At 37.7% G+C, this 12,246-nt stretch overlaps 1 protein-coding gene across 1 annotated transcript in view; it reads left to right on the forward strand.

The window, feature by feature from the left end:
- The window catches only part of LOC107746461 (protein FAM13C-like), a 24,341-nt gene extending 13,008 nt beyond the window's left edge, over positions 1–11,333 (forward strand). Inside the window, exons 3-10 of the mRNA XM_016560683.1 lie at positions 2,584–2,731; positions 6,122–6,314; positions 7,868–8,009; positions 8,249–8,338; positions 8,996–9,184; positions 9,294–9,377; positions 9,482–9,577; positions 11,328–11,333. Of these exons, the coding sequence (XP_016416169.1) occupies positions 2,584–2,731; positions 6,122–6,314; positions 7,868–8,009; positions 8,249–8,338; positions 8,996–9,184; positions 9,294–9,377; positions 9,482–9,577; positions 11,328–11,333 (948 nt within the window). The remainder of the gene's footprint in view (positions 1–2,583; positions 2,732–6,121; positions 6,315–7,867; positions 8,010–8,248; positions 8,339–8,995; positions 9,185–9,293; positions 9,378–9,481; positions 9,578–11,327) is intronic.
- Positions 11,334–12,246: the final 913 nt, after the last annotated feature.

Below are 12,246 nucleotides of genomic sequence, written 5' to 3' on the forward strand. Positions count from 1 at the left end.
CGCGTAAAAAAACAGTATAAGTCATTACAATCCGTATTTATGTCCCCACTGGATGCAACAAATGCCTCGTTTGTAATAAGTTTTATTGGTTTTGTCTTGCCGTGCTGGGAGACGGCACCACAGTGTGTTAAGGGGCGTAACATTTCCGTCACACACTTGAGGAATTCAGCCAATCACAACGCACTGGATAGCTGGCCAATCAGAGCACACCTCGCTTTTCAGATCGATGAGCTTTGTAAAAATCGAGCGTTTCAGAAAGGCGGGGCATAGAGGAGAAACAATAATGTACAGTATGTGGAAAATAATGTGTTTTTTGAACCTTAAACCGCATAAACGCATTTCATTACACCAAATACACAAAATAATGTTATTTTTAGCAACATCATATGACCCCTTTAAAATAAACATTTTTCTTTCTTTCTTTAAAGAACCTTTTGTGCAATGGAAAGGTTCCATTAATGTTAAAGGTTCTTTACCTTTCCATTCCACAAAAAATTATTTATAGTGGAAAAAGGTTCTTCAGGTTATTAAAATGGTCTTCACACTAATAATGGTTCTTTTGAGAACTGTTCAAAATGGTTCTTCTGTGGCATCACTGTGAAAACCCCTTTCCGAACCTTTATTTTTAAGTGTAAATGTGTCCTCAAAAAGATAAAAATGCCTTTGAAAATCAATACCGTTGACATATATATAGACGGAACTTTTCTGACATTGGTAAAAGTGCGTCGATGCATTTGTAACATCAGTTAACAGTTCTCAAAATAGCCATTTTTTTTGCACTCTTAAAAATAAAGGTTCCAGAAGGTAAATTTTGCAGCGATTCCATTGAACCATTATTTTAGGTTCCCCAATGAACCTTTCAGTGAACAGTTCTTAAAATAAATATTTGTATTTCTTACTGTTTAATAATATTTTATCATCTTTTCACTGTAAAGAACCCTTCGGTGCAATGGAAAGGTTCCATGAATGTTAAAGGTTCTTCATGGAACCATAGATCCCAATAAAGAACCTTTATTTTTAAGTTGTTCAATCAAATTTATTTATCTAAAAATAAAGGTTCTTTACCGGCATATACGGTTCTATGATGAACCTTTAAGTCATGGAACCTTTCCATTCCACAAAAGGTTCTTTAGATTTATAAAATGTTCTTCACACTAGAAAAAAAAAAAATTATTTTAAGAACATTAAAAGGTTCTTTAGGGAACTCAAAATGGATCTTTTATGCATGAATAATCCATGCCAGATAAAGAACTGCAGCAGAGAGGGACGTGATCACAAGCCTCGCTCGTGCACATACGCACACACTCGGACACACACACACATGCGTGTATCGCGAGCAGGGCTGATGGAGGCAGAGCAGAGGGGCGTGTGAGACTGCAGTGGCATCCTTCTTCTTCGCTCGACGCGTGCAAAGCGATCTTCCTCTTACGCTCCGAAAACTGAAGCTGGCATGTTCTGCTTCTGCCTGCAGGGCTCTTTGCTGAAGCTCCAGGCTCTGGAGGGAGACACCAGCCCTTCTTCAGACACCTCTCCCGAAGAAAGTCCACCCAGCCAACCCTTCGGTGCAATGGAAAGGTTCCATGAATGTTAAAGGTTCTTCATGGAACCATAGATCCCAATAAAGAACCTTTATTTTTAAGTTGTTCAATCAAATTTATTTATCTAAAAATAAAGGTTCTTTACCGGCATATACGGTTCTATGATGAACCTTTAAGTCATGGAACCTTTCCATTCCACAAAAGGTTCTTTAGATTTATAAAATGTTCTTCACACTAGAAAAAAAAAAAATTATTTTAAGAACATTAAAAGGTTCTTTAGGGAACTCAAAATGGATCTTTTATGCCATCACTGTGAAAAACCTTAATGGACACAGTGTTATACATTAGAAGCAAAATATGTCCTCAAAAAGATAAAAAATGACCTTAAAAATCAATACCTGGGACAAATATAGACAGCACATTTCTGACATCAGTATACGTGCGTATATGCATCCGTAACATCTCGGAGCTGCATGATTCTGCTGCCTGCAGCTGCGTTGGGCTGTTTTCTATTTTATGAATGGATGCTGGGAGGGGCCATGATGTCAATACTCTCAGTGAGAACCTCCCCCCCCCACCTCCAGATGCGGGAAAAGCCTTCATAACCGCCTCCCTCCTCCACGTATCCTACGCATCCGTCCGTATGCACTCGCCGCCCCTCTCCTTCCAACCACACCTGTTCTCCTATCAGAGGAACCAGCTTCAGCCAGTCTGCTAAAGGGCTTGCTGACGCCAGAAGACCCCCCTTTCTTCTCTCTCTCTCTCTCTCGTGCTCCTTTTTCGCCACTAAAAGAGTGGCATGAATAATCCATGCCAGATAAAGAACTGCAGCAGAGAGGGACGTGATCACAAGCCTCGCTCGTGCACATACGCACACACTCGGACACACACACACATGCGTGTATCGCGAGCAGGGCTGATGGAGGCAGAGCAGAGGGGCGTGTGAGACTGCAGTGGCATCCTTCTTCTCCGCTCGACGTGTGCTGAACGATCTTCCTCTTGCGCTCCGAAAGCTGAAGCCGGCATGTTCTGCTTCTGCCGGCAGGGCTCTTTGCTGAAGCTCCAGGCTCTGGAGGGAGACACCAGCCCTTCTTCAGACACCTCTCCCGAAGAAAGTCCACCCAGCCTGGGATTCAAAGACGAAATCCTGATTCCTTCATGCAATGACGTTGGGCAAGAGCACAGCTCACCAGGTAAGAGAGCCGGCAGTGCTTTATGGGTATAGCATATGAGTGCCTAATGGTCAGAATGAATGGTGGGCTGCTACGTTGCATGAATGAATGAATATGGTCTGCTGATATGAAATCCCACTGACCGACTAACATGACTGATAGGAGGGCTGGGCTTATTTGTTTATGGGTTTTGTGAAGAAGGTGGCTCTTGTTTTTTGGGCACATGTGAGTCACTTGCCCGAGCCGCTTCACACTGGCATCTATTAATAACGCAGGCACTGAGATCGCAGGCACCTCCTCACAGCACGACTTTAACACACAAGCACATGTATTCATCCCACAGCTTGGCGAGATTCTTTATGCACTACCTCTTGCATACGTCATTGCACTGATTTTTATCTGCTCTAAAAGCTAACAAATGATGCTGGAGCTTTCTTCAGAGCAAACTTCACTCTTCTGAGCAGTTACTTTTAACCAGCTGGTCATTTTTGAGCTCTCGTCCTAGCAGAGTAAACACAGGTGTACAGTAGTATATGTTCAGGTGATTTTGACAACCATGAAGTATTTTTTTTTAGTAAGCATGTAATTTCATCTAATGAAGTGACATTTATACACTACTGTTCAAAAGTGTTTTTGAAAATTTTAGAAAGAAGTCACTTATGCTCAAAAAGGTTGCATTTAATTAATCAAAAATACAATAAAAACATTAATATTATTATTACGATGTAAAACAACTGTTTTATATTTGAAACATTTTTAAAATGTCATTTATTCCTGTGATGCAAAGCTGAATTTTCAGCATCATTACTCTAGTCTTCAATGTTACATGATCCTTCAGAAATCATTCTAATATGCTGATTTGCTGCTCAAGAAACATTTATTATTATTATTATTATTATCATCATTTTGTGTTGAAAATAGTGCTGCTTAATGTTTTTGTTGAAACTTTTTTTTTTCTTCCAGAATTCTTTGGTGAATAGAAAGTTTAAAAGAACAGCATTTGTTTAAAATGGAAATATTTTGTAACATTATAAATGTCTTTACTGTCACTTTTGATCAGTTTAAAAATGCTATTTTTTCACAAACGCATACACGAAGTACTGACCCCAAACTTTTGAATGGTAGTGTACATTTTGAAGCTTAAGTGAACTACTGAAGCCACCGTTTGTTAACGTTTTTGGTTCACAATCACTATATGCCTCAGTCTGTGGATTGTCTTGTTCAGGTTTCAATGGGTCAGAGAGTTTACGGTGACTCAGGTTTCAGTGTGTTCGTGTGTGTGTGTTAAGCTCAGCAGTTTGTCATTTGTTCACTCTGTTCACTTCCAGATGTCTCTCTGCATCTTTGTTTTCATTTGTGTCTACTATTGTTCTTTTTGGAAAAGTGTGGAATGCTGAGGTTTGCTTGAGTCAGTATGAATGGTGAATTTGCATTATTAATAATCATGCTACAAAACTTCTGCGTTTTGATTAATTAAGGTGTCCTATCCCAAAAATTGTATTAAAAGATCTCATTGCTCTTTTTACGAAGTTAAAGTACGAAGTTAAATTTTTTTTACTTTACACCATTACACGTCACACCATTTCTAACCAGCCAGATTTATGATTTTCTCCTTGTAGACAACTAAAAAAGGATGAAAAGTCCTATAGAGCCTCAAGCTTTATCTTAAAAAATAAAAAAAAAAGAATATCATAAATTTTTTGGGACAGGCCTTTTTAAACTTGGTCCACTAAGCACTGAGTTTAAAATACCCTAGCAACCAACTTAGCAACTCGTAAGTCAGTATATTACAGAAACAAATTCGTTAGCAAGGGCCATCTATTCTCACTAGTTTATAAAGTTACTGAGCTCATTTTTAAGTAACAAACATTTCAGTGCAGTAGATACGTTTCTGATAATGGAACAGCCCTAGTAATGGCTCACTGCCTTGGTAGTGTACTTATTATTGAACTAGAGAGCTAACTGAAGCACACCCTAGAAACCATATGCAATAACAACCCCTCAGAACTGCATTATTAATAATCATGCTACAAAACTTCTGCGTTTTGATTAATTAAGGTGTCCTATCCCAAAAATTGTATTAAAAGATCTCATTGCTCTTTTTACGAAGTTAAAGTACGAAGTTAAAGTTTTTTTACTTTACACCATTACACGTCACACCATTTCTAACCAGCCAGATTTATGATTTTCTCCTTGTAGACAACTAAAAAAGGATGAAAAGTCCTATAGAGCCTCAAGCTTTATCTTAAAAAAAAAAAAAAAAGAATATCATAAATTTTTTGGGACAGGCCTTTTTAAACTTGGGCCACTAAGCACTGAGTTTAAAATACCCTAGCAACCAACTTAGCAACTCGTAAGTCAGTATATTACAGAAACAAATTCGTTAGCAAGGGCCATCTATTCTCACTAGTTTATAAAGTTACTGAGCTCATTTTTAAGTAACAAACATTTCAGTGCAGTAGATACGTTTCTGATAATGGAACAGCCCTAGTAATGGCTCACTGCCTTGGTAGTGTACTTATTATTGAACTAGAGAGCTAACTGAAGCACACCCTAGAAACCATATGCAATAACAACCCCTCAGAACACTTAAGCAACACATATCAACACCCTGGCAACAGCAGATAACATACATAGCAATACAGTAGCATCCACTCAGAACATTTTAGCAGCCACATGTAATCACCATGGCAACCACCCACAACATCTTAGCAACTGCATAGCAACACAATAACAACCACTCAGAACACATATGCAACTGCATAGCGACTCCCTAGAAACAGCCCAGAACGTCTAACAGCTGCAAAGCAACACAGTAACTACCCACTCAGAACACATTACCAACCACATATCAGCCCCCTAGCAACAGGCCAGAACACCTTTGAAACTATATAGAAACTCCTAGCAACTGTCCCTAACACCTAGCAACTCCATAGCAACACATTAACATTCACTCAGACTATCTTAGCAACCACATATAAACACCCTGGCAACCACTCACACATAGCAGCTCCCTAGCAACAGCCCAGAACACATTTGAAACTGTACAGGAACTCCTAGCAACTGTCCCTAACACCTAGCAACTTCATAGCAACACATTAACATTCACTCAGAACATCTTAGCAGCCACATATAAACACCCTGGCAACCACGCACAACACTTTGGAATCGTGCTGGCAGATTTTGCACAGCAAGCACCACTCACTTTTTTTTTCAGAGAATTGAACTGTTTAGTTGTATTTGAAATGGATCAGATTGGATATCAGGCAACTGTGAGAAAATCTTCTGTCTTTTCCAGATGAATTGCTCAGTTTGAATCGTAATCCGAGGGTTAGCAGCCCTCAGACACACTGCTTTTATCCCAGCATGGGACTCTGATCTGTGTGTGTGTGTGTGTGTGTGTGTGTTCAGACTGTAGGCTGGCAGAGGGTGACTGTAGCAGTGATCTCCAGCAGAGCCCGGGGCCCAGTCGACTCATCCAGCACATCACAGATGACAACAGCCCCCTGCCCTCCCCACGCTGCTCCAGCCTCAGCCAGAGCCAACGCTTCAACACAGACCCTGAATCTGCCCCATCTCCACCCTGCGCACAGCATCTCATCATGTACGAGCACACACACACACACACACATATGTTGGGTTTCCATGTTTTATGGGGACGTTCCATAGATGTAATTATTTTATGCAGTGCAAATTGTATTTTCTATCCCCTTAGTCTAAACCTACCCCTCACATAAAACTTTCTGCATTTTTAGATTTTCAAAAAAGATCATTCTATATGATTTATAAGCTGTTTTCCTTGTGGGGACCGAAGACATTTCTCCACAAGGACAAGGATTTTGAATATTTTGTCCCTCTAACATACAGTAGGGTATACCTGAACCACGCATACACACACACAGCTCTTTCGGTTGGCCTGTTCAGTCGAAATACCTCCTTTCCCTTTTCCTGGAGAGCAAGTCTCAGAATCAGCCGGCTGCAGCTAGTAACACAGTGACCCACTTTGTAAACCTGATTTTCATTTCTCATTATTAACATGAGTTTCCTGCTGACTAATGCTGTAGTGATGGAAACAGACATCTGTGGCAGCCTATATTGTGTGTGTGTGTGTGTGTGTGTGTGTGTATGCTGAGATGGGAAATAGGCAATGACTTTTCCAAAATTATGTTTGTTTGTTTCTTGGTGTTTATGATGTCCTCACTCTGACTCACTAGGTCTGTACTAGTAGTTAATAGTACTAATAGATCCATACATTATTAGGACAAATAATGTTATAGAGTAGAATAAACTGGACAGGACACAAGATTACATGGCTGCTTAGAAAATTTATTTGAGTTTAAATGATGATTAAATTGATCAAAAGTGACAGTAAGTTTGTAATGTTAAATGTATAATATGTGACCCTGCAGCACAAAACCAGTCTTAAGTCGCTGGGGTATATTTGTAGCAATAGCCAACAATACATTGTATGGGTCAAAATTATCGATTTTTCTTTTATGCCAAAAATCATTAGGATATTAAGTAAAGATCATGTTCCATGAAGATATTTTGTAAATTTCCTACTGTAAATATATCAAAACATAATTTTTGATTAGTAATATGCAATGCTAAGGACTTCATTCGGACAACTTTAAAGGCGATTTTCTCAATATTTTGATTTTTTTGCACCCTCAGATTCCAGATATTCAAATAGTTGTATCTCGACCAAATATTGTCCTATCCTAACAAACCATAAATCAATGGAAAGCTTATTTATTCAGCTTTCGGATTATGTATAAATATCAATTTTGAAAAATTGACACTTAAGACTGGTTTTGTGGTCCAAGGTCACATATGTTACATATGTTATTTTAAGTATATAACACATTTCTATTTCAAATAGCCTAAATCCATCAAAAAATCCCGAAAATGTATCATGGTATCCACAAAAAACATTAAGCGTCATAACTGTATTCAACATTGACAATAATAAATGTTTCTTAAGAAGCAAATCAGCATATTAGAATGATTTCTGAAGAATCACGTGAGACTGAAGACTGGAGTAACTTCAGCTTTGCATTTTTACAGTTTTATTAATCCGATTAACGTAGCCTGGTCTATATGATCCTTGTAGTTGTACAAGTCTGTTTATATGTGTGTCTGTTTTCTTCTGTTTAGGGCTCGTGGAGTTGTTAGAACAGAGGTTCCTGGAGACGCAAAGGAAGCTACTTCCATCCCACTCCTCACCAAACACATCCAAACTCTCAAGAGGAAAATACGCAGGTTTGAGGAGCGCTTTGAGCACGAAATGAACTATAAGGTCAGAATAAAAAAAAATCCTGGATATACTGTATTTCATGAACAATTCGACATTGAGTTCAACATTTAAAGTTGTTGTTTAGTGCCCTCTACTGGAGAAGAATCGTACTACTGTGCCGTGTGATTTCATTTAGATAACCAAGAGAATCATTGGTCATATATGATAGTGTAGGCCTACATATGATTCCAGATAAGAAGTTACAGCTCCTGAATTGAGTTTGTACCTGTTCTCACCCACAGCCTTCACATAATGATAAATCGGCCAATCCTGAGATGTTCAAGCTCATTAGTGAACTAGCCAGGTCTCGCAAGCAGCTCAAAGGTAAAACTGCCACTCCGAATAATAAAACGTAATTCATGGGCCAGTTTATTAATTTAAACAATTTTAAAAGATTAATTGTTACATGGCTCTCAGGACATTCTTATACATTTTATTGTAATGTCTGTGAACCCATGTTCAGATTTACCTTATCTTTAAAAAAAGAGTCAAACATAAATGCATAATGAGTAGATTCAAATTTTGTTGTCAATCTTAGATGTTTTTTTAATAATAATGATAATGTTAATAATGCTAAATGTTATTTAAAAAATATAAAAATAAAATTTTGAATATAAAAATTAAAAAACAAACGAATTTCAGTTTTTTCTAACATTTTAATATATGTTTTAATATATATTTTTTAAAGAGAAATTGAAATTGAGAGAATTTTTTATATTTTTTATATAATATATGTATATATATATATATATATATATGTATATAATTTGTATTTTATATACATACACACACATTTAACTTTTAACTAATATTGACAACAAAATTTAAAATATGATATATATATTTAAAATTTTGTTGTCAATATTAGTTAAAAGTTAAAAAATAGTTACATATGATTTTATATATATACAGTGGGTACGGAAAGTATTCAGACCCCCTTAAATTTTTCACTCTTTGTTATATTGCAGCCATTTGCTAAAATCATTTAGCTTAGAATGACATTTGAGGAATCCCGGACACATGAGAACAACCAGTCCACAGATATTTGCAGGTACACCAACGGCCAGCAGGAGACGCCAGAGCAGCAGCACAAGCCCTCTCTGGAGGAGACGGTGGACACACTCCTGAAACGACTACGGGAGAAACGCCAGGCCCTCGGCCTCCCAGACAACATGAAGGTGAAGCCATCTGCGGATGCATTCTGTTCGGGTGGGTGGGGATTTGACTGTGTGCTTGTGCGACCAGGGTTTGCGGTGATTAACTCAACACACGCTCTTCTGTCCACAGGAGATGACCCAAAGACAGATGGCCCTGGAGAAGATCACTCTGCAAAAATGTCTGCTGAATTTTGAGAGCTTACACGGCCGCCCTGTAAGAGGTTTTTCTCATTTAAATACAGAAATGTTCTAGTTAATTAGATACGGATACGGATTATAGCATTAATATTTGAACAAAATGTGATATTGTCTCCGTAGGGCACCAAACAAGAGAAAAACCTGGTAAAACCTCTCTATGATAGATACCAGATGGTGAAACATCTCCTGTGTGCGACTCCCACTATTACAACTATAGTAAGTGTTATTATATACTGCAGTGCATACAGTACACATACACTACCAGTCAAATAGTTAAAATCATTTTTTAAATGTTTTTGAGATAGGCCTTTTTTGTTCACCAAGGTTGCATTTATTTGATTAAAAATACAGTAAAACTGTAATATTGTGAAATAGTATTGCAATTTAAAATAACTGTTTTGAAATGTAATTTTTTCCTTTGATGACTGATCATTACTCCAGCTTTCAGCGTCACGTGATCTTTCAGAAATCATTCTAATATGCTGATTTGCTGCACAAGAAACATTTATTATTATTATTATTGTTATTATTATTAATGTTGACAACAGTTGCTGCTTAGCTTTGTATACATTACTAGATACAGTGCTATTTGGTTAAGTAAGATTTTTTTTTTTTTTTTAAAGGATCAAAAGTAACAGTAAAGACGTTTATAATGTTACAAAACATTTCCATTTAAGTAAAAATGCTCTTCATTGAACTATTCATTGAAGAATCCTGAAAAATGTATTATGATTTCCATAAACTATGATTTAAATTTTTGACATGGCCATACTCAGTCAATATTAAAGATATAAAGGTTATATTTTCACAGAATGTTCTACATCTTTATGAAGGATGATCTTACGTAGAAAACAGTAAATCACAAAAAATTGGCTTTAGCTGGGTTTTCACAGGCAGGGTCACATATTTTAAGGTGCCCTTTTTACACGTTACATGTACTTACTATTATGATAACAATAAATTGCATGCAAGTAACCCTGAACCAAACCCTAATTCTAACCCTACCCATATAGCAAGCACAAGTAGTTAATTAATATTACTCAGCACTTAAATGTAACAAGGACACTGTAACGTAGTCTGCAGATCGGGAAGAAGGAGGCGGGAACCGGCGAACATTTAAAGATTTTAATAAAATAAACAAACACAAAACAAAAGTAAAGTGGCAGCCCCTCACGGACGACTGCCGCACACAAAATACAAAATAAACTCCAGGCCTGGTCCTCTCTCGTTTTTCACTGTCGTCCCTCCTCCTTTTTATCCTTCCGGAGCTCCTCCGTGAGACTCGAGACCGGTGAGTGGCGCAGGTGTCGCGCATTAGCAATTACTCCACCGGCCTCGCTCCGTTCCCACGGCTCTCGGCCCCGCCCCTCTCGTCACAGACACCTTAAAATAAAGTGTAACCTTAATGCCTTATTCTGCGTGAGCATGTTTTAAGATACCTTAAAGGGATAGTTCTCCCAAAAAGGAAAATTCTGTCATTAATTACTCACCCTCGTGTCGTTCCAAACCCGTAAGACCTTTGTTCATCTTCGGAACACAATTTAAGATATTTTTGACGAAATCCGAGAGTTTTCTGACCCTCATAGACAGCACACAACTGAAACATTCAAGGCCCAGAAAGGCTTTCTCTCACAAAAATCTCCTTACAGTGTCTCATCATCTAGCACAGTTTTATCATTGTAAAATATAAATTGGGTAGACTAAAATATGTCAGTATAAGCATTTCTATCAAATATACATAGTTTAAACAACATGTTAAACCTTTAAACTGTGGCTAACAGTATAAAAGTTTAAAATTCTTAAGGAAAATCGCAGAATTGGCAACCCTCTGGACAATATACTGCAATATATATTCTGTTGTGTAGACAGAAAACCTTGGGTGACATGGGTGTGTAAATGTTTCCTAATGATAAACTGTAGGGTAAAATATTCCTTTACAAACTGTTTGTGTCTAATTGAATTGCAGGTCTGAGTTGCTGGAGTGTTTGCGTGAGACTCGAGCCGAGAAGAAGAGACGACGTAAAGCCATCAGAGAGTTTGAAGAGCAGTTCTTCAGACAGATGGGAAGGTAAAACACAGATGCGTTACTGTGGCATTAACACATTTTAATGGTATTTTGTTACTTTTGTCTTTTTGAACATGGACAGGAAGGAAAAAGGAAAATAAAGATCAAAATAGTTAGCATAATGCACATCTATAATACACAAAATAATACCACCAGGAAGAAAAAAACCAAACAAACTATGTTTCTGTACACAATATATGGATTTTGTTTTTTAAATAAAATACATTTCCATTTAATCTGCTATCCACTGATGTACAAAACAGTAAGGCAACTCAAGGGTTAAATGTGTGTTTTAATGGTAGTGGAATCTCACAGAGTCATCCGTTTCATGCGGAATCTGTTTGTTTCTTCTTTCCCTCTCCACCAAAATAATGAAGAACCGCACAAAAAGATGACCGAATTCCCATGGCCGAGGAGTACCAGGAGTACAAAAGTCTCAAAGCCAAATTACGCTTACTGGAAGTGTTGCTCAGCAAACAGGAAACCACATAGACTATCTGAGTTAAAGAGATTATTTCTGCCTTTCAGTGTTGAACCCAATGTTTGGACCAAATGGAGTTTTAACATTTTACATAATTGTGCCATAATGATGCTAAAATGCACTTTAATATCATTTCTGACCACATTGGAAGTCCTAGACTCAGTGGGTTGGGCCGAACCGATCATGGCCTTTCGGTGGCTACCATCACATAAACGCAAACGTGTGCGATCTCTGTGCTGTGTACAGAGCGAGACGGATCGATACAAACCTCATTCAGATTTCAAAGGGCAAAAGGAAATATAGAGGATTCATCTATGTTTATGGAATATGGCACTTTAG

Source organism: Sinocyclocheilus rhinocerous, unplaced genomic scaffold, assembly GCF_001515625.1.
Source record: "Sinocyclocheilus rhinocerous isolate Xijiao unplaced genomic scaffold, SAMN03320098_v1.1 scaffold2725, whole genome shotgun sequence".
In the NCBI taxonomy this organism is placed as follows: domain Eukaryota; kingdom Metazoa; phylum Chordata; class Actinopteri; order Cypriniformes; family Cyprinidae; genus Sinocyclocheilus; species Sinocyclocheilus rhinocerous.